Raw genomic sequence first — 24,316 nt, forward strand, 5'->3', positions numbered from 1 at the left:
AACTACTTCAACAAAATCAATTCAGTGAAAAATCATTAATTATCTTCCTAAAATGATGAGGAAAATGAGACGAGATGTAGGAAAAGTAAGTTATATTGTACATAATGTTGTATTTGTAAGAAATTAAGTTTTGGAAAAATCCTTTTGGCCATAAAAATTTGGCCAAATATGATCACGGTGGTGGTATATAAATTTAAAAGTATTAACCACAATCAATAAAAGAAATTGTCACTCCTAATTTTTATGTTTGTATTCTAGTTGTCTTACAAACGGTAAAATAACTTGTTTCTCCGAGTCATCCAAGAGAAAAATAATTAAGCGAAGCCCTCATTATTTCAATCCCTACCAACTCAAGTCCTAATAAAAATAGTTTGGTTGATTATGAGGTTAAAACTAAGTTATGGACACATATTCTTTCTCTGAAACAAAATTATACAAGCTTGTATTGTTTATCAGAAAATATCACAGATGGAAACAAAGTCTTTTGAAGACTTCTCGATGTTCGTTTTTTTACTATAAAATTGAAGTTGACCTGCATTTGAAATAAATAAGACAGGCCAAATATATCGATTTTCTTAAAGTCTTAACTTTATGGTATTTTTTGTTTTGGAAATTTTTGCTTTTTAATCGTTTGGTTAGAAACATTATCTTAGACTAACTTATTCAAAATGTATATGTGATAATTTATCTCATCGTCATGGTATAAATGATAGAGAAATTATATTCCAAATATGACGACCAAAACCAAAATTTTATCCGTGAACTGTTTTTTTATCCAAAATTATTTATTTTTATCCTTCACACCAAATGTGTAACAACCCCATTTTACTTCTCACAATAAAACATCTAATTTTCTTGCTCTTCATCTTCAAATCAGTGAAAATAAGTTTTATTCCAATTAAAAATATTTCAAACAAGTGCCACATATAAGATATTTCAAAAAAGAAAAAATCAGCTTCAAATAACCAATAAAATCATAGTTCAAATTGTATAGGGTCATTTTGGAATTATCTGATGGGTTTGGGCCGTTCATTTGGCCTTTTAAGACATTAAAAATGGACTATAAGTCCAAATTATTTTTTTTAAAAAAAAAAATCAATAAAATCATAGTTTAATTTAACATGGCTGTACAATTTGAAGTGACTAGGAGGGGCCGATTCCTTCTCAACTCTATCGTACAAAAGATACATAATATTTTCAATATTATTACTTTTATTTTCAGCTTTTATTTGTCTGGGCTTGTTTTTAAGAGTTAAGAATAGACTGTCTACTAGTGTAGAATCTTTATCTTTATAATGTCAAATCTATGGACTTCTATTATTTCTGATTCCTAAAAAGACTTTAATTAGAGGGGCCAATGATGATTATTGATGAGCAGAGAAGGATCCACCCGTGGTCCAATGTTGGACAAAAAGAGGCCTTTTTCACCTTAAATATTGCCACTGTTAATAAAGTTACTACACTAAATAGCCATTCTCCTAAAACTAAGACAAGTAGATAATTGTCATTTTTCCCTTTTTAACAGTTGCCACACAGAGAAACACAATGCTACAACAAGACATTTTACCAACTATAAAACACAAACTAATGCCGTTACCTACAAAGTTCAACCCGAAATGCAGCTTCAATGATCAGGCTAGTGTTTTTTTTGGCAAACACTTCCACATAGAGCTTGACTAGCAGTCGATCATTAAGCAAGGGTTGCTCTTTTGCCTTTTGCATCTCTTGACTGTACATAGACATGGTTGTTGGTAGTTAATGATATAAGAAAGCAATAGAGTAAGAAAGCAATAGAGATGTAAATCATCAACCACACCAGTAGTAAGTAAAGAACACAGTACCTGTGCAGCCACTGATCGTTTTGAATCCAAAAACTGACTGTAGATATCATATAATCGCTGCTTTTCAGCATCAGAAACAGATGATTTTGCCTTGGATGCTATTGATTTCAGAAGAGCATCAGAGATGACCGGCTTCTTATCGGGCTTCCCTGCGTTTTCACTATCTAGAAGATCATGCACAGCCTCAAGCTGTGCATCAGAGAGAAGAGCTTGGAGGTCAGCTCCACTGAATCCTTCTGTCAAACGAGCTACGACATCCAAATCGACATCACTTGCCAATGGTAACTGCGTATCAAGCAAGTAAATCAGTTTACTGTCTTCATCTAACTGAAGTGTATGCTTTAGAGTTAATTAACGGACCATCGTCAAAGCAAAAGCTTTTACTTGTAAGTAACTTATCCCAGAATGTCTTCATCCCTCCCAAAATTACTCATAGGAGGAACACTCATGTTTTCCTTCTACCAATTCTTTAACACTGGTAATGAAAATCATTTAAAAAACACTTCGCTGTTATATTTCGTAAATTTTACAAAGATAGGAAGGAAGAGAAAACCAAGTCGGGTAAAGCCTTTTCACTCTATTTCCAAGGAAGCCTGAGTGGAAGTCAAAAATCAAAAGCCTTTACTTCTAGAACCCAACTTTTAACCTAATTTTCTTCATCCTTTGCCCTGAGAATACAACAAAGGAGATATTTCATTTGCAAGCTCTTTAGTCAAGTCATCCCTTTGTGTTTCAAGGTTATTCATAAATTGAATTCAGCCACAATTTCTCCGGCAAATATGAGCAAATCCGACCAAGTCAAGCCCCATTGCCATGTAGCTGAATGTGGAAGAAGCATATAAACCTTGTCACAATTTTGAAGGAAGTTAAGGCTACCAGCTTGGAACTTAATGTATCCAACTTGCTGAGTTAACTTGAAACTGTAGATAAGCTGACAATTAACAATCATGTTGCTTGCGTCTGCTCTCTTATTCAACCTTAATTGACTGGGATTGATTTTCACGGAAATGAAAAGATAAAACTGAAATATTGTATTGAGTTTGGCGAGGATAGTATAAAATATTAGATTGCAAGAGTTCAGTTGATATGACGCCACAGCAGCTTAAAATAATACAAAAGGCATGACAACCTAGTTAGGGATGGAGACATGGTTGTTTCATATAGCAGTACTAGTTTATATTATCGTCTAATTTGTGTGGAGGAAAGAAGTTTAGCCATTATTTTGGAAAGAACTCATACTTTTTTCACCAAGTAAAAAAGAGAGGACGCAAGTTAGAATGCAGCAGGTAAATAATCAACTTGTATGCAGTGTTTCTTTGCAAAAAAAATTTAGAAAAAGTCACATCAACATTATTCTAGTTCCTATTGCTTTTCTACTTATCAGTTATGTAAAAACAATCAGTCAAAATGATTAATTATTAATTAATTTGAATGAATCTTGAATCTGGAAAGGCATACCCTGGACCTACTATTCATGATCCACATATTTAACATCTATTTGCGATTTGATTGTAATTAGTGCCAAGTCAGAACTCAGACTTACTTTTCTTGATAGAACTGAAAGAATCTCCGACCTTTCATGCTGTGAAGGAAAATCACAGAAGAGAAGCCGATCCAGCCTTCCAGGTCGCAGAAGTGCAGCATCAAGCAAATCAGGTCTACTGCTTAAAATGAAGACAAGAAGGTCAAACTTGATCAAAACAATTACATCACGATCAGACAACCTCAAAAGCAAGGAGATATGGGTACATGGTTGGGTGCTTTTATCCATTTGGCTGTTAAAGTTCCATTTTAAGAAGGTCATGTAACACTATAGTAATGAGTTCAATTTCATCATTCGAACTCACAAGTAATTGATGTACCTTTTAAAATAAATGTCATTAGGTCAAAAAGGGATAATATCCATGAAACAAAATTACTTTCCAGTAGAGACATTCTCGCAGACATGTCATTAGAGGAATGTTATTACATAATAAAGATAATTAGAGGTAATTAAAAAAGGATTAAGTCAAAGAGAAAGCAGATGATGATCTATAGAATATTTTAGATGTCTGTTACGCTTGTGCTCCAGCTCACATGTACGTACACACCTATCCTAATATATACATGTGTGCGCACATCACGAATTATGAAGTAAATCACTCAATAAAAGTCTCGTCGGTTCAAAGCCAGCATTATAGTGCCAAGAACCAATAATGTCACATGATAAATAGGGATACCAGCTAGAAAGACTCTAGCTTGGTGTTTAAAGCATTACACACTTTTGGACCACCTAAGCTTGATATGACCACACTTCTTTATAATCTCCTCAACTAAGATTCTAAACTAAACGGACAAAAATAAATAAACCAAGAGCTTTCAATTGTTTCATTCTGGACTTTTTGTCCCCTTTTTATAGCATATGTTGCGCAGGAAGTAGTTAACTTCTAGAGAGTAAAAGAAAAGAATTTTTTTAAAACCTCATTTTTTCCTTTTTTTTTTTTTTGAGAATTGGTAAACATTTTTTCCTAAATTTATCTTCCTACTAATATATCAAAGATATAAAACACGCTACAAATGCTTTCTACTACATTAGTAACATGTAAAATGAATATATCAACTCAATTTTAATATTAGGGCATGTTTGGTTGCAATTTTTTCATGTTTAGTAGATCAAAATGTTTTGGAAAACGTCTCCTTTAAAATTAAGAAAATCACTTCCGTATTGCAATAGGGAAAACAAATTTCATAATAGGTATTCCAAGCACATTTTCTCCTCCCTACTTCCCAATGCCCCTCAAACCCTCAACCCTTGACTAACCACCCCTTACCCCACCACGAAGTGTTTCCTAGATTACATTTTTTTTTAATTTAAAGGGTGGGCAATGCCCATATATAAACTAAATCAAAAGTGCATAGAAACAAGAAAACATTTTCCTTCATACCAAACACTCCCTCAATCTTCGTGCTTATTGTAAGAAAAAAAGATCCAAACTTGCCCTAGTATTATTCAATTGCTCAATTTTGCCCTCAGTCACTCTTTTTGGTCTATTCATAGCTTTATCGGAAGCAAACTGTCTCATATTTGTCCTTTCCATGAAATGGGAGGTTTCCACGTGTCCAAATTCCTCGAGAAAAAGGTCCAAATTTATCCTTCAACTTTCAACAATGCTTAAATTACCCACAGGTTAAAGCTCCAATAGAGGTCAAGAGAAAAATGAGTGTCTTTCCTAACAGGGGGAATATTAAACCAAAAGTTTAACGGAGGCAAAGTTGCTCAATTTGAGTTGTACACACATAAATTGACCCTTTTCCCCTTTTTTAATGTGTAATCTCCACCAGAGTGATGATGAAAAAAGGTCAAAGAATGGCTTTATTATGTAAATTCCTCAGTAATGCATGCCTTGGTGTAAAACAATTCCATCCTAGCAATTAAGATTTGTTTCTGCGTGATCAGGAATATTCAATGGTTTGAGACTTCAATGGAAACAAACTTGGAAACTAACTGATGAACTGTCCCCTCATATGCATTTATGTGAGTCTTTCAATTTGCATATGCTCAACCAACTAATAGGCCAAGAACGGACAGAACTTGCCAATGGATGAAATTCAGGTACCACAATATCCAAAACCTTGAAAGCAATAATAAACAAAGACATCCTGTTAGTAGGCGCTAACCTTGTGGCAGCAAATACAAACACACCCGTTAACACTTCAACACCATCCAATTCCGTGAGAAACTGCATTAAATGAACAAGGATGAAAATTATGCAAGGTAAATAGAGAATAAAAACAGCAAATGATATGGACAAGAAATAACCTGATTAACAACTCTATCAGTGACACCAGTGTTGTCATGGCCTCTCTTTGGTGCGATAGAATCAAATTCATCAAAAAAAAGAAGGCATGGTGCTGCTGCAGCTGCTTTTGAGAATATATCTCGAACCTAAAACAAAACAATTAGTGTCAACTAGCCCAAATCTCCAAGAGAGCTTAGATACTACGACCTGGGGAGTTGACAATTAGACTTGAGAAAGAAGATTAGAACTTTTGACATGGTAAAAGATGATACACATCCTATTTTAGATAGCTATTGGATCTTTGGAACACATTTAAGGCTTTGACCTATCTACTATGTGAAAACTTGAGGATGTGAGTAGGAACCACAAGATTTAACTTTGTTCAGTTTGGCCTTATCTAGAACTTCACAAATCAACTTTCTGGGCAATGGGTTGGGATGAAGATGAGGGGAAATTGGACCCAAAATAATTGATATTCCATACTTTATCTTGATGTTTAAGATATTTTTGGCTTTTACTTCTTTACTTTTTTTGTTGGGGGTTAGGAGTGTAGGAAGGTAGTGGTGGTTGGTGAGGGAATTTGGCATCATCATCATCATAAAAATATGTAATCCGGGGAAGTGGAGAAGTTGCAAATTCACTTACAGCTTGCTCAGAAGCACCAATGTATTTATTCAGCAGTTCAGGACCTTTGACTGAGATAAATCTTAGTGAGCATGCAGCAGCTGCAGCACCAACAATGTGTGTTTTGCCACAACCAGGGGGGCCATATAACAGAACATTAGACCTCATCCTTAGAGGAGCTTGTGCAAATATATTTGGAAATTTGGACGGCAACTCAATCATCTGACAGTAAAAAACAGGAACTTCATATGCTGAACAAAATGATCCAAACTAAAGTTGACATGAAAAATAAAAACACACCTTTAAATAAGGTTCATGCAAACCCTAGAACATGACTTCTGTTCAGCTCAATACTCATACATAATTCAAAGGGATTTACAAAAGAAAATAATTTGAGCATGGTAGCAAGAAAATATTATAGCAAGATATAAAACAAATGAAGCAACAGAAAATAATAAACATTGAAGAAAATGAACTACGCGACCACTAAAGAATACTACCTATAAGGAGAAGTGGAGATGAAGCTAGCCACTTGCCTTTTCCGCACAAAGTGCGAGAACACTCGACTACCTACTAAGCTTCTAGCCTAATCCTCGACCTCCACATCTTCCTAGGGTCAAGTCCTCAATAAGTTAAAGTTGTGTCATGTCCTATCTAATCACCTCCCCCAGTTCTCTAGCTTACCTTCACCCCACCCCCCACCCCCAAACTCATGTTCCAGTCAACCTCTCACACCTCATTACTTACTGGCACATCCACGCACCTCCTCTTCACATGCACGAACCATCTTAGTCTCACTTCTCTCATCTTGTCCGCCACTCAGACCAATCCCACTTTGCACCGTAAAACTTCATTCTTAATCATATCTCTCCTAGCATGCCCACACAACCATTTGAGCATCCTCATCTCTGCTACATTCATCTTTAGAGTGTGGGTGTTCTTGACTGGCAAGCACTCTGCCCATATCAATAATGTTGGTTTAACCACCACCATGTAAAATTTACCTTTAAGCCTTGGTGACACGTTCTTATCGAACAAAGTTAGACAGTAAAACCAAAAAAGAAAAAAAAGGAGTGCAAGCTAAACCTAGTTTAGAGTTTCTGGTATTCTATCTCTCTGGCAAGCCAATCAATAGTTGATGTTTCTGTCCCACTACTTGATTAATAATTTTTTCATTTTCACTGAAGCTAACGCACCGGTTGATAATCATTTAGGAAAATTACCATTCTACCACAGGAACAACAGTTAGTAGTTGCTTACAAGTACAAAAACATTGTTAATCATGCAGGACAGTCAACTGCATTTCCACCACAATTTTTCTCCAAACAAGAAGCTTTGGCTAGCCATTCACTCACTGTCGATGGTGTTCCATTTAGTTCGTCCGTTGTAGTAGAGCAAAGAATGTGCCGATGGAAGGTAGCTGCATGCAGAATAAAAGAAAAGAGATTGACATCCGACAGCTCCTTGTCCTTTCCATCCGGAGGTTATGTTGACATCATTAAGTTTCTATTTTTTATTATTATTTTGATAAGGTAAAGCTACGGGTGGCAAAATTAGTTCAAACCCATTTGACCTTCCCAACCAGCCCAAGTTGTAATGGGTGGAGCATGCACTACATCACAAATGGATTATATTTGGGCACAACCCAACTAAACCCATCTATTTTCAGTAGCCCAAACCAGTCCATAATTTTAGCACAGATTGACCCTTTAGTGGCCAAAAAGAATTCTATACTTTGTCACTTCTCTTCTTTCTTTGTGAATAAATCTTGAAGATCACACTGGGCGTGAGACATACTTAGTGGGCAGTGGCTAATGTTTATCTTCTTAACCTAAGTTGGTGTCTGAGAAAAACCATTTTAATACCTTCCATAATTTCTCGTTTTATTTTTAATTAGTAGTGCGACTAGGAAATTGTATCAAATTTACTTTAGCATTTATCTTTTGCTTTATTTCAATAAAAAGGGCAGCTCAACACACAAAGCATACCATGTTAGGAGGGTGAGGGAAGACCGCACCTCAAGAGGTGTGATGTAGACAGTCTACTCTATTGCAAGCATTACCAGCTGCTTTCACGGCTCGAACCCGTGACTTACAGATCACACAGAGATAACTTTAACTTTACTGTTGCTCCAAGGCTTCCCTTCTTGCTTTAGTTTCAAAATTGTATTAAGAATTCTTTGAATGTAGATCTTCTGGTGCAAGCTTTATGGTGGAAGATTCTCGTAAAAAAGAATTTAATCCTTGCAACTAGGGTAGCTTTACTTAATTGTATAAATTTTTCACTTTATGTAATATTGTTAGACCCCTGATCTAAGTCACTCAATTAAATGGCAGCATTGACAAGGTATTAAGCATGTTAACCTTGTCATTGCATAAGCCAAGGAAACAAACATGCAAGGCTAAGTTGAGGACGGACTATTGACAAAGCTAAGGTGTGCAACAATGGCACCATGGCCTGATTTCAAAGTGACAAGTGAGGTCAATGACTTGAAGGCAAGGCAGCTTGGTAAGGACTTTATAAGCTTAACAATGTCGTGTGGGCATGGCATTGATATTCAAAGAAAGAACAAGGGAAAACGACCAGCAAAGCCAAGGCAACAATGAAAGGGCATTGATGCCAACGTGGGGTGAAGCAATGGCATAGATTTGTGACCGTGGCTTGACAGCATTGAGTGGGAGCAATGCAAGGCTGAAATGTCCAAGTATGTCAGTGTTAGGCATGGGAACAGCTCATCCAAAAGGCAAGCAAAGTCAAAGCTGACAGGCGGTTACAAAACACATGCCAAGCACATGACCGGCGGTTACAAAAGTGCAGCATTATCCTATTTCGTGTGGAGCTTGGTTTTGGCACCTTGTTTGAATTATTTTGAATATACCAAGTAGTTGTGGGTTGTCAACTACATAGGAGAATCAGGCTAAGGCCAACAAGTGTTTTATTCTAATTACGCCACTTGTCGGTAGTTGGCTCACATAGTATTATAAATGTGGCGGCCTAAGGTGTAATTTCGGGTTTGATTGTTCTAAGTATTAGGGAATACAAGTTAGAGTGTCAAATCTAAGTTAAGGTCTAGGGTGATCTTTAAGTGCCAAGGTTGGTACAATTTGAGAGCGTTCTTGTATTCCACTTTATTAATACAAGTTGGAAATTAAGTTTTCTGTAAAGCTGGTTGCCTTTGTCTCATTTTATATTTCCGTGGCTTTATATAGAGTTGCTTACTGTTTTTATGTTGCTTAAACGTCCAAGACTCACTCTAAAAAAGTTGCTGCATATGGTTCGAGTTAACACCAGACAGTCCTAAATTTGGTTAAGTGTTGGAAGGTTGAAGTCAACAAGGTTGTTGGCTGCCAAAGTGGGTTAAATCAGGGAACTATTTGTGTTCAAAGATCAGCCCCCTTACAAATATGTACTAAAACTTGTTTGAAAATATTTGGTTGCGAATGTTTATTAAAATATCTTGGGCGAAGTTGGACTATAGCCCCTTATTTAGCCCATCTTGATCCAATCCATCTTAGCCCAGCCGAGCAAAATTGGGCAGGGTTGGGCATTGGCCCATTTATTGGTTCAGCGCATCTTAATTTGCTCAACCTTAGCCCAAACAGCCCATTCCACCCCTACATAAAACCATCAACAAGTTTTTACTCCCTCTGACCCAATTTTTGTTGCACCCTTTCCTTTTTAGTCTGTCCCAAAAAGAATATTATCTTTCCTTATATGGCAACTATTTAATGGCACCATTCATTTTACCCTTATTGGATCCCACTTGGTACTTAATTATGAAGAAAATTCGACTAAAAGTAAGCACTAAAGTGACATTAATAAGGAAAATTTGATAACATAACAAAGTCTTCCTTATTTGTTAAACTCCGTGCCTGGTCAAACGGAAACGCCTAAATTGGGATGGAAGGAGTAATTGATATGGAAGGCAGAGACAAAAAAGAATAGAAGAACAGAGTGGAAATGTAAAAGAAAATGTGAGCTTTTTGATGTAGTTTCAGTGATGGCATCAGAAAGATGCAGAGAGTACAACAAACATAAATCATATAGGTCATATATCACTCTCTCTTTTTACCATCATGCTTAGCTAGACCTTTTCATCATCAAGAAGTGAACCTTTTCCTCGACATGACTCCTTAAACTTAGGTATATAAAGATAGTAAGGGCCCATCTTGGACATAAATATTTTGTAGCTTTTTTTCAAAAACATGTTTGGATGTACCTTGTGTCAATTTTTCACTTCAAACATAAGAATCTTCAAGTTTCTCAGACCACTTTCTCAAGTAAGAAAAATCCAAATTTCCTCCCAAATTTTCAACATTTTTCAAGTGAAAATATATGTACAGACACGACTTCAACTTCCAAACACTCCTTTTCAACCTAACTTCAAATACTACATCTCAAATATCACTCAATTCATGTTAACAAGTACCAAAGAGAGCTTTTTTTAGCTCCATTACATGAAAGTTCTATGCTAAACATAAGGAGATAACAAAGTCCAAAGAGATCTAAGGGGTATTTACAGGGAATAGTTTTTTTATTTTCTTTTTAAGAAAGATGACAATATTTACAGAGGATAGATCACTCCAAGCCTCCAACTAAATAAACTACTTGAGAAGTGAGAACAAAGTCCAAAAAGTTGTCAATGGTATTTACAGGAGATAGTTCAAATATTGTAGAAGATCTATATTGATAGATGCTAAAAGGAAGTCCACACCAATCTACTTTTTGAGGGAGTCGGAGACAATCGAAGAGGTAGCAAAATAGGAACTTTCAATCAGGGAGAACTCAACAAGGTCGAGACAAGATGATGGATATTCCAAGGAGGATCAAAGAAGATGAATGAAGGTTTATACCTAACCCTAACTGGCACTGTGAATCCAATCCCATCTACATAGATGTTCCAAGCCACGAGATGAGGGGGGTCTCTCTTACTGTTAACCCGTGTTCCTCTGATGGTTGGAAAGTGAGTTAAAATGATCAAAAGAAATAAATATGGAATCCAAACCATGGATGCAAGGGCACAAAGTTTTTACCTTTAGGTTTATCTCTCATCATATCAGATACAAAATGACTTTTAAAAACTTTTAAATACACTTCCTTTTTTTCTCATCTCCAACATATAATCTAAAATTTCCAAATCCAATACCTTCATTAAGAACAATTTTTACTCAATCAATTAAAGGTTATACGAAAAACTTATTAGAACCCAAAGTTTTGAAAGAAAAAGAAGGATACAATTTAACCTCCCATGTGTCAAATTACTGCTGGTAAAGCAAGTAAAGTAGAAGAAAACATAAAAGGGGAACAGAAATAGGAGTCGATGCATAGACATCATATAGAACTGATTGATTACAATTACATCAATGTCTCATAGGATGAACAACTATGACATTATTTAGTTTACCAGTAAAGGATATACAACCACAAGAAAAAAAAAGATGAAAGGAAGAAAATAAACATTTACCTCTATAATAGCATTCCGGATGTCATTAAGACCTCCAACATCCTCCCAGCCAGACCGGCCACCATCAGCAGCAGGTTTAGTGATGTCACGCATAGCCACTGGAACAAACTCATGCATGGCACGCAGGAAATCATCCTGAAACAGAACAGGTTTTTCCTGACTGCCAACAGCCAAATCACTAGACAAAAACCGGGCAGTTGCAGCATGAACAGACCTATCAACCAGTATCTCCTGAAACAAAATAAAGCCCAGCATAAATGCAAATGTACCCCTCTGATACCTAAAGAATGGAAATCAGCAACTCCATCAAATTATGGCCAGAACACAAAGAAAAAACTGCACAAGAACACTACATTTTGGACTCACAAATTCAATGAAATACAACTTTAAGACATTAATCATTGAGATATATGATACAACCTTAAAATGGACAACATTAAAACTTTCTGTTCAGAAGCTACAATACAGTTTATGAAGTACAAATAGTTCATTGTGAAGAGATGTCGTGGAATGGTAAGGGTTCCACTACCCTTAACTAGAGGTCTTGGCTTCAAGCCCTAGGGATGGAGTCTCCTTTGGTAAGGTCGTAGGGAGCCCTAAAGAACCCCAAAATGGGTTATGTATGGTGTGAGTTCCAATTAGTCAGGCCAGTGGGTTCAGACTACCAGATGGTACAAATACTTCATTCTGATTGACATGCTTATCTATATGACTTTCTTCTGGGTGACTATTGCCGTTTCAACAGTGGATAGAGAGACCAGTCCAAGCGTGAGTAGGAGTATTAGAAAACCGAAAAGCGTACATGGTTTAGCGAAATATTGAAAATATGTAGTCTAACTGGTAGCTACCCACAAAAAGAAATAATTCACCAACCACATAATAATTCATTCTTGCACAGAAAAGGTAAGCTACTTCTGATCTCCCAAAATTGAAATTCATGTTGTACATGGGGAAGGAACATTAGGGCTCGGCCATGTTAATCAGTAAGATGGTATACCCAACTAAACAAAAGGCAAGCAGTAAAAGACATGGTTATAATAGCTCACGAATTCATCCTTCTAATCGAGAAAGAAACCTCTCGTTCCATTTTTCCTGGATAGACAAGAAGTACTTGTCTACAACTGGCCATCTCTCAATTATATAGCCTTGCATGGTCCTAAATTAAGAGGAAATTGTTGTCTGTAATTACCATATGAAGTGCTCTCTTCAATAAAAAGGAATAGCTCCCGGTTCTTCTGTCAAGCCCATTCATGAGGGAAATTCCTAAAGTAAATTACTTCAACATCTTTTGATAAGAAAAAAAAAAAGGTTGAATTGTTTTATTTTACTTCAACATTATTCCTTAGTTCTCTGTTTGCAGAAGGCAGGAAGTTTGGAGTTTGGACATCTAAGCTAAATTTGTGATTCTCCTGCACATACTTCAATCGGAAGGAAAAGCAGGAAGGACAGATTTATGCATTCCAGATCAAAGTAAAAGCTAATCATATGCAGCTGAGGTAGCAGCAAGCATTCATAGAGAAGTGTTGTAATCAGTTATTAACAAAACTTAGAGCTGAACTAAGTACCAGATCATATGCATCATATCCATCACACTTGGAGGCTATATCCAGCAAAGTGTCATCAGAACATTGCAAAGAACGCTTCTGAATGATATGTTTTAGCAAGGCACCACGCTCAGTGGTAGCAGGTGCAGACAATTTAACATGAAAGTCAAACCTCCCTGATCATAATAAAATTCAATACATTAGGATCAAGAATAAAGTGTTGTGATACTAAAGCTGGAGGAAGACAGTTTAAACTGTCATAAGCAACAAAACTGATTTCTCCATGAATGATGATGTACTAACCAGATGAGGTCAATTTCTGTGGTAAATTAGTCAGAGACTGTGCACAAGCAATAAATGCAACTGGGCCAATCCCACACGTGTTCCTCCTCTTTTCCTATTTAACATACAAAAACAGAGTTTTCAGTTAAAAGGATCTGTGATGAAATTACTCAGGAGCCCAAGACCTAACTGTTACAAATAATATTGCAAACCTTGAATGTTCATTGCTAAAAGTTATCAAAGCACAGAGAGGTTGATTTTTAATAATGGTGGTATTTGGGTCAGCTTGTGTGTACCTCGACTATTCCATCAACTTCTAGAATATGAGAATTTTCTAGGTTTGTCTAAGTTCACAGAAAAAATTGTATGGGAAGGAAGCTAAGTAGCATCATGACTGTACTGCTTCTGAATCATGTATGTTCTCATCAGTTGTGTTATTCCTACCTCATTCAAGCAACTATATCTTCCGCCAATTTTTGGGAAACCGGAACTGAGTCAATGGAGATCCTAAGATGAAAACAAAAATCAAGCTGACAATGGAAGTTCTGAAATCTTAGCTAGTTTAGACCCAAACACATCATGCCTCAGTTAGTGGAGATCCTAAGATGAAAACAAAAAACAAGCTGACAATGGAAGTTTTGGAATCTTAGCTCATTTAGACCCAAACACCATTGAACACATCATGCCTCAGATAAATATTAAAGTAGCTCCCTACACAGGGTCAAACAAGTCTCACCTCATATTCATCCATAATATCAGCAAAATATTCTGCAAGCACGGCTGATGAAGATGAAGGTTGAGAAGCCTCTGATTCAGAGGAAGCTGCAACAATGCTATCAAGATCATCAAACACCACAACAGAAGGTGCATGATCCAAAGCATCAGCAACATAGCTCAATAAAGCTTGACGAATGGCTGAAGGCTTTTCCAAAGCAATCTTAGAACAGGATAAGAATATTCTGCAGAAAGAAACAAGAGTCAGGCTGCGTCCCTTGGTACAAAATCATTTATGTTCAAACTGAAGCTTCAAAATGGAGTAAAGCTGATGTCCAACAGAAAACAAAGGTTTAGTGGGATTGACGAAACAAATCCTTACATATGGGCCAAGATGTCTTCACTTTCTTCAGCAAATTTAGCAGCAACTGTAGCTAATAATGTTTTCCCTGAACCCTAAAATCAGAAGAATGTCCAATTTGGGTTCATTAAATAGTTTTTAATAATATTGTAAGATTCACATTAGTCGGGGTCAAAATCATTCTAAAACTAAAAACTAACCTAGATAAAAATAGAAATAGGAATTACACTTATCCACTTACATCTCATACATTACACAAATTGCACTTCTATGCATTTGCTTCATTCGGGATCCATTAGTTGAAGGACATATCCTAAAGGATATCATTACTATTAAAGGAAGCTCAGCACTTTGTGACCACACATTTCCTTACTACACATCCCTTTCATAGTTTTTGTAGTCAGCAAGTATCAGCAACAATAATATACAAAAGATTATACCTCAATGTGCAATTGCAAACTATCGTTAAAGGACAAATGAACCTATAATAAGTTTCGCATTTTGATACTTGGCTTCATCCTTTAAGATGGTAAAGGAGTGAAATGAAAAACTTAAGAAGCAATAGTTCTAAATTAACAATTAACTTAGTTCGGGACTTCCTAGTAGCATCACCAAGGACATAATACAAATTAGTCTACACTTAAGTAGTCTGAGAAAATCAACGAATCGGCATTTAGTGGAGCTATTGACCAAATAAGAGTTTCCTAGCTAGCATCTTTTCTTTTCTAATTTCATTAAGGCCAAACAAGAAGTTAAAGCCATTAATTGCATTTAAATTAGAAAAAGGGATCTAGAAAAGAAGTAGAAAAAAGGAACTCACGGAAGGACCATGGATTAGGATATGTCCTGGCAGCGGAAAATCATAAGCACTGGACAACATCCAAGATGCAGAAGATAACAAAACTACCAACCCTGCAAAGTGATGATTGATAGCATTCAGTCGAGGTCAAAAAATAATACTTGTCTGATTAAAAAAGAAATTTCTCCAGTCACAAACTTGGCAGACAACGAGAAACAAATGAATACGCAACTCTCTGTGACATACTACAGGCTTGCATAACAAAAAAATCGTTCACAATATTTTCCACTAAAGCTGAAACCTTTCAAGATCTTCTTTGATGTCACTGGGTTTGCTTACTTAAGACTCTCAGCTTCTAATTGCAAAAAGTACTATTCCATCCCTTTATCCTACCAACCATATATTGTCTTTATGCAGATTTATTTCTCCATCAACTAGCATGAATAGGAATTTGAAAACCAAGATTGCTTAAAGCATCAGAAACAAACAAACACAAAAATTGCCCACTGCATTCTTTTATTCCAGCATCTGGCAATTAATGCTCTCCCATTTGGTAAATTTTGTGGCTTAAATACTTGTTCCATTTCCCAATGATCCAAACCTAGTCATTTTATCATACATAGAATGTGACCCAACTGCGTGATTGAAGAATGAAACTTGGAAATAATAAGAAAGCTCTACCCCTCCATCTGACATGAAAGCAACCTTCAACTATCACCCAAGTCCCAATGTTGAATAACCAAGATCTTTCACCACTCCAAAATTTCTTTTCCCAGGTCTGCCACTAGTGGTCGCGGCTTCCCTCTCTTCATATGCCTACCCCTTCCCTTTCCACATTGACTGTTCACAGTATCAATCTCTTCACTGCCCTCCAACTTATTCCTTCCCTTTTTTTTGTTGTTGACAAGTTAATGTAATTTATAAAAAGTCAGTACCACAAAGGTACAGAGGTACAGAGAATAGTACAATAAACAGCGAATTTATACAATTCATCTATGACCCCATACTACCAAAGAGTCTAAAAAATGTGCCATACTATCTAACATACAACCCTTACACCATAAGTATAGTTTTTGTTAACGCCTATGTTTTAAAAAAGATATATCGTCTTTCTATCGAAACATCTTTTGTTTCTCTCCAGCCAAAACAGTCCAGAAAATACAAAAAGGGACAGCCTTCTATATCATCTTAAGTCTTTCATCAATCCGCCGATCCTGCCAGCATTATACTAGACTCTTAATATCTCCTGGCATATCCTTTCCTTTTTCCCTTTGTGTGCTGGCCCCTACTCTTACCGAACATACTCCGGCTTATCAAGCCTTACATAGAGCAGAATCCTTTTTCAATGTACTAAGTCTCTGATGCATGTTGTGTTTCGGAAATGTAAGCATACCTTTCTCATACAGCTTTCCAAAACCTTAATGATAGAATGTATGATCATTTACACAGTAAAAGATAGAAAAGAGTTTGAAGAACAGAACAAGGAAGAGCGGAAAATTTGCAGGTGAAAGGCTCATCATACATCCGAATGCATTTAGAGTTAAGTTCAGATCCTTAAATGTGTTAACGCAAATAAAATGAGGAAATACCTACTATTAATCACATCAGGTGCAGCTGTCCCCATCCAGTCTAATGAAGAAGTTGTAAGACTGGTGCTTTTAGCAAATAATTTCTCTCTGACAGTTCTAATGGAAATACCGTTGCCCAGTTGAAGCTTTCCAAGCCAAGGTTCAAAGCTTTTTGGGCTGGTAGTTAACTTGCTTCCTTCATCGAATGCAACTTCATAAGCATCAATCGCTTCATCACGTAATGAGCCATCAGTAGTTGACAACACATACATGGCATCCAATGATGTTTCTCCACCATTCATTGTTTGAACACCATGTTTTATGGATCTGCTGTCTTTCGCTTTGAAGTGAAGCAAAGTTGTGTTCCCTAAAATCAACGATTTCACTTCCACTCCGGCCTTGATCTTGACAGCATGTAGTTGTGCAAGGCACCATCTATGCAAAATAGCTGCAATATCCTTTTTGATATCAGACTTGATGCTCATTTCTTTGTCTTCCTTGCTAGATTCATAAGAAAAGGCTGCGGCAATTTCCTCATGGATTGACCAATCACTAGAACCCATCTCAATGTCTGAATTGGTTCTCAAAACTGTTGTTAATGTTTTATTATTATTATTCTTGCCCAAAGCCTCAGCATTATTTTCTTCAGAAACCCCAGTCTCCTGGAATATCTTGAATTCACAAGGTGAAAGCAAAACTGGAGGAATCTCCTTCTTCAACTTGACATTGAATCTCTTCACATATACACCTGGAAACAGAGTAATTCTTTTTAGGATTGCAGAAGGCAAATGGAGTTGAAATAATTGCAAGCAAACCAACTTATATCTTCATGCAATACTGGACAGCATCACAGGAGAAACATTTTAGTCCGAAATATGTCAATCGTAATTTACATACATCAAAAGGTAACCTTCAGAAAGCTCCCTTTTTAATGACTTGGCTAAAGATTTCAAACGTGCAATAATATCTGCAAAGACTTTTTGAGGTTTTACTATTACTTTTCTGATCGGAGGGGTTTTTAAAGAGTGGCTGTTAGAAGGTTGGACAATAAGTAACATTCTTTAATCAATGAACCAACTGACAAAATAAATTTGATGTTCCCTATTTTTCTGTTTCTATGAATAATGGATCACAAAGAACAAAATAGAGGTATAAGACAAAACACAATAATAAGAAATGGAAATAGACGTGACTTGTTTCCTGAATACCAACAAGTGTAATTACTTGAACTGCCTAGATAACACCAGCTTTTCTGCAGTTGGTGCATCAATTTAATTCTGAAAGAAAAACCTACATGAGTGTAACTCTGCTTTCAAATAAAGCCGAATAGACCGAGGAAGCATGATATGTCCTTTAGCCACAGATTCTGAAAATATTAGGCGAACCATTGCTTGATGGATATCGTGCTTGTCAGGTAGAACTCCTACACTCCCTTCCTTTGAAGTTACACTACTTTTCCCTCTACGGCTATATGTCTCATGGTTCTTCTTGGTTTCTCTGGGAAGCAATCTGGGAATTATAACCACAGTCTGAAGAGGTTCAAAAGAGTATATGCTGGCTGTCTCAGGATGAATGAAGATAGCGGAAGTCAAAACCACACTCATCTCGACTCCCTCGGCCTCATATTTGTGAATACATTGATCATCAGTATCTTGGACTCTCAATAGTGCCTTTGAGACCGAAAGCTCATCGTCTTGCATCATGGATTCCTCACCCGAACTAATATTTCTTTTGCGCCTTTTTGGAGCAACAGCAACTTCAGTACCAGGGACAAGTTGTACTGATAACAACCAGGCAAGTCAGTTATTCACAATTTTGAAGTTGTAAAATACAGATTAAGCACATGAAAAGAACATTTTATATGTCCTACCACCGTTGACCTCATTTGCCACCAAAATGAAGTTAAAGAAGAGGTAAAAAATCGAAAAAGCATATTGCAAATATGCAGCATTTATCAAAATTTCACACACCATAATCTTCTTTCCCTCCTTGAATAACAATTTGCTAATTGATAATGAAGGCATCAAGAAGCCTTAATCAATGATCTTGGTAAATGACAGTCTCAGGTAATTATCTTCTCATCCAAGTAAGTAATACGAGGATTTAGGCAACATTGTCAGAGAATACATGAAAGAGTTAAACTCAACGACATGCATCTTCTCTTCAGAAACTTTATATTACAGTTGGGCAAGCTTTTAAGGAAATTGATCAAGTTTCTATCCAGAAATAGACTCAAATTATAAGCATTAAATGACATCCATCAACCAATGAATTAACATCCTCTTACCTACCGGTGTCAGCGGAAAGGTTGAAACAACTTTAAATGTGATAATTGTTTGCCCATGCAGCCACAAAGGAAATCGCATTGCTCCATAGACAATAGCAACCTGTATAAAATACAAAATGGTTGAATATTGGTCAACTTCAAGAAGAAGTTATCATTCCCTGGGTTTCAAGTTAAATGTTTTGTTTGATTTTACACGGGTCTGTTTTCTCTTTACACTGTTCTAGAAAGAGAAGTATAGACGGAATAGTATACTAACTTTGATTTGAACACGGACTACCTTCCAAGAAGTGGTTTCTAGGTCGAGGTGATAAATTATTTTTTCTGATTTAATAAGTGCAACTAACTGAGTGCGGAACGAGTAAAAACATGTAAATATATATAATACATGGTAATATGTTCTAATTACTTTTTTTTGTTCTTTTCATAACTGTGGAACTCGGGTCAACTTTCTCACCTGGACTCCTACACTTGGTACCTACTACCTCCCATCAACACACACACTATGTGACTCTGTATTAACGCACAGATAATTCTAGATATTAGGTAGGATCTGAAACAGTTTCAAGCATTCCCTCTCACAAATTGCCAAAACAGTATAGATGCACTGCTTATTCTACTTTAACTTTTAAGTACTTCCTGGCAGAATTTCTGAGCACGACCCCATGGTATGATTCTTTTTCTCCGGCAGCACAAGGTTGACTTAAGTATCCAAAGAATCAAATCCCACTTCAATTGTCACCAGCAGGTCGATCATTCATAAATTCAACTATAAACAAGATTTATAAAAAAAAAAAAAAAAGAAGTTTGATCAGTTGTCTGATAGCTTTGACTTCTCGGGCCGAATGACATCTGTTGACTTAAGCTAACAAAACCCCATAAAGCATCTGTCCATGCCTGTTTATCTTATTAATGTCCATAGGACACAAAATTAATATATTATTAAATTTTTTTATTTTTGATAACCATGGTGTCCGGTCCAGCTTTCTCGCACTCAAATACTTCTTAGAAACTGTATGAATTGAGACTTATTTATGTATCGGACTGAAACAAAGATAGAAACCTGTCAGACTACTGCAAGAAATCAGCCAAGCTTACATGGACAAAGTATACAAATAAACATATTGGCGTGCAGTACATCACTCTTGCACTTTTTTTCACCCTCTTACTGCCCCATCCCTACCTTCCCCGTCCATGCAAACTACAAATCCCATTAGGGTAGTGTTCCAACTATTATTGAAATTTCTTTTTTCTTTTTTCTTTTTATCTTCTCTTTAGGGGAATAAGCAGTTCGCTAGAATATCCCCTGGCTCCAACACTAATGTTATGTCTCGTCCATTGCCATCCTTAAGTGATTAAGGATAAAGTTCACATGAGAGATCATACCCTCGTAGTTTCTTATTCATTACATTTTGGTCCTAACCATTTAAAACCAAAAACTACAGTAAAACCTGTAAAGACTAAAACAAATGGATATACGAGTTCGAGGAAAAACTATCCTTTGATAACAAACAGTACTCTCTCTCAGTAACACATACTAATAGTTTTAAGCACCTGCTTTAAGATAGCCTGCTCTGCATGCTCAGCATTAAGCTCCAAAACTTCCCAATCATCTTCAGTATCCGGCTCTATGGTAACCATAGTAGCTTTAGGCAAATTGGACACAACTTTTACTTGAACCACAGTACGATCCAACAATCCAATACACTCCGCATATTGCTTCGCAATCTACATCCACACAAAACGTAAATTTAAAAATGAACACTGTAGTACTGTAGAGTTACCAAAGTTTGCCTAATCATTCTACTGCCTTCTAATAGAGTCTGTAAACGGAGAAATTGAAGTGCGAACCTGAATTGAATTAGGAAATGGATTGGATGAAGCGGAACCAGACCAAGCTAGGCGCCAGAGATTGTTGCCGGAGCGAAGTTCGAGGGCTAGAACAGGAGGAAGGTAACCGGAAGCAGTGGTGGATTCGAGAGTCTGGAGTAATGTTACTGGTAGCGATACGAAGCAGCTCTCAATTCCGGCGACAACTCTCACCTCCAACTCCATTTTTTCAGATGATTTTGGAGTGTGAAATGGATGAATTTGTTTCTCTTTTAGATGAGGCAGAACAGGACGAGACTGATTGCTGACTATAAAATGTTGCTTTTCCCGAGGGACTTCTAAATCCTAATCGTTGAATATGGCAGGTTGTTAGACCCGACCCGATTAAAATGTGACGGGTAAGTGGGTCATTATCCTTATCGCATAATGTCACGATCCAAAAATTGACATGATGGCACTAGTCTTATTCCACCAAGACAAGTCGGCCTAAATTTTGACCATTACAAAAAATGCAAAAATTTCATAAATTGTTCAAAAGTACTCAAAATCTGATTGTCACATATACAAATCTCTAAAGTATCACCGATGAATCAAAAGAAAGATACAAGTCTCATATGACATTGTTCCTTGAGTAGGACAAGATCATAAATAGGAGTAAGGAAGTCCGCCGAAATGACAAGCAACTACCTCACAAATCTCCATATGAAGCTTCAGACAAGAAAAAGAGAAAATATCACAAAGGTCCAGGCTAATAACCTACAAAAAAATTGTAAAAGCAAGGGGTGATTACCAAACAACACGGTGCTCAGCAAGTAAACCTCTAAACACAAGTTAAGGGGATAAAATACAGAGACTCCTTACACCCCAAACCTGCATAAAACCAACCTAAACAGTTCACCATTTAAAAGCACATATATCAACAACAAGCTCAATATTCATATTACACATTCCACAAAAAGACACTCACAATATCAGCAAAACACAAGATCAAGTTCATCAAATAGAGGTAACCAAATATCAAATACTTTTCAATCATCAATAAAATACTTATTCATAAAGGATGAAGGATGTCATGTGATGCAATGCAGTATGACACCATGAAATGATATACCTTCAAATACCAAGTACTTGCTCAACTGTATATACATGATACTCCTCGAAAATATACCGAGAGTTCATGATCCATGGGGAACTCACGAGGTCCATATACCGGTACGGACGATCTCCACGAGTTTGTGCGGACGATCTCAACGCACTATCATAAATCCAACAAATTCCGCATGGACGATCTCCACGTGCCCAAATCATAATCATAACTTTTCTATCGCACGGACGATCTCTTCGTGCCCAAATAATCATAACTCGATCTCAACACGGACGATCTCCACGTGTTAGACCTTTACTCATACCCAATCTCATGTCAATGCATATGCACATATGATATAAAAAAAAGGAGATGATGCAACATCTCAATAAATCAAATGTCGCTATGACATATAATCACCTTAATTATCACAATCATACGAGTTCAGTAAAGAACACAATCACACATAATAAACCAAATCAATAATATATTAGTTAATGTCCATATGCTTTGGCATTCTCGGATTACAATCCGCATTCTATAATAATAAAACTTCCCATTATAACACCAATACCCGTACCATTCTCTAACACATCACATACAAACAATTAATCATATTATCTTTTATTGCCCCTTTTATCATTAAAATTAACCTCTTCAAAAAATTCCAAATTTCCAATTCATTGGAAATTTCCAAATTGTATTTTCTTGTTTATCTCTTTCTTCAGCATATACTACTTTGTCGTCTTCATAGCGTAATATTTATGTTAAAAATATATTATAACTTCTTTTGAGTTTTTTAACATAAAATATAAATTAAAAAATATTTAAAAATCGATAAAAGGAGAAAAAGGATAACTTTTTTTGAGTTCTTTTAACATATATAAAATATAAAGAAGGAAAATATTTAAAAATCAAGATATATCTTTTTGCTTGGATTAAGAGAATCTATTAATTTATTTTTGAAAAGAGAAATTTGGTGAATAATAACGATAATATTTAACATCTATTTTTTCTTCAAATTTTATAAATTAAAAGAAAGAAAATAATTAAGAAAAAAGAGATTTTTTTTTTGAATGAGATATAGATATATAGATAGATAGATAGAGATTGATTGATTGAGAGATGTACAACCCCAATTACACAAAGAATATTAAGTTTTTGAAGAAACAAATTATTTGAGGTACTATTTACTTTATCAAAATGTATATGACAAACTTTATCAGAAAGCGACAATTAACGTATTTGAATTATTATTTTTTTTACTGATCTTATAGATCAGAAAAAAAAAATTTAAAGAAGAATAATTTCTTTAATAATAATTATAAATTATGATAATAAGGAGATATAAAATTTAAAGAAGAATAATTTCTTTAATAATAATTATAAATTATGATAATAAGGAGATAGGATAAATAAGATTTTTTATTTTAAAAAAATTATAAAAATGTAGAGGGTTAGAAACTAATTTAAGAAAAATAAATAAATCCATATATAGTAATGATGAGGAGAGATAAATAGACAATACATTGTAGTTATAATAAGGTAAATATATATTTTTTTAATCATAATATAAGGTGAGTACTATAACTATATTTTTAAAAATCTACATTAGATACTATTTATAACTTTTTTTAAGTTTTAAAACATAAAATATAAATTAAAAAATATTTAAAAGTCAATAAAAAGAGAACAAAGGATAATATTTATGACTCTTGCTCAAAGAGAAATTTTATTTTACATATTTTACAAATCGGAAGAAAAACATAATTTTCTTGAATAATAGTAATAATTAAATCTATTTTTTTCTTCAAATTTTATAAATCAAAAGAAAGAAAATAATTAAGAAAAAAAAATTATTTTCTGAATAAGAATAATTAGTTATGATGGTAAAGGGGAGAGACAAACAAGATTATTACGTAAAAAAAACTATAAAAATAAAATGTAGAAAAAATAATAAATTATAATAATAATGATGAGAAGAGAGAAAGAATATTTAATAAATTGTAATAAAGGAGATAGTACATAAGATATTTTAGATATACATATTTTTTGTGAATATTATAAATTAGAATAAATAAAAAATAAAAAATTGACAACAAAGAAAAATGATAATCCTAACAAAAGTGAGATATTACATTA

The 24,316-nt window shown here is 35.4% G+C and overlaps 1 protein-coding gene across 2 annotated transcripts; it reads right to left on the reverse strand.

The window, feature by feature from the left end:
• Positions 1-1,403: 1,403 nt before the first annotated feature.
• LOC101248290 (peroxisomal ATPase PEX1) lies at positions 1,404-22,700 on the reverse strand. 2 transcript variants are annotated; one of them, XM_004237314.5, is made up of 17 exons: positions 21,112-22,700; positions 20,815-20,988; positions 19,264-19,363; positions 18,271-18,756; positions 17,002-17,724; positions 15,430-15,521; positions 14,631-14,704; positions 14,271-14,493; positions 13,556-13,649; positions 13,274-13,428; positions 11,709-11,939; positions 6,266-6,466; positions 5,641-5,766; positions 5,499-5,560; positions 3,385-3,502; positions 1,842-2,126; positions 1,404-1,729 (listed from the first exon to the last, which is right to left on the reverse strand). In XM_004237314.5, exons 1-17 carry the CDS (start codon positions 21,313-21,315, stop codon positions 1,691-1,693), a joined length of 3,387 nt encoding a protein of 1,128 aa, XP_004237362.1. In that variant the 5' UTR covers positions 21,316-22,700; the 3' UTR covers positions 1,404-1,690. The 2 variants fall into 2 exon arrangements, with proteins under 2 accessions (XP_004237362.1, XP_010319714.1); XM_010321412.4 differs by having other exon boundaries at positions 19,268-19,363; positions 21,112-21,419.
• Between the last annotated feature and the right edge of the window lie 1,616 nt (positions 22,701-24,316).

This window comes from Solanum lycopersicum, chromosome 4 (assembly GCF_036512215.1).
Source record: "Solanum lycopersicum chromosome 4, SLM_r2.1".
Lineage (NCBI taxonomy): Eukaryota > Viridiplantae > Streptophyta > Magnoliopsida > Solanales > Solanaceae > Solanum > Solanum lycopersicum.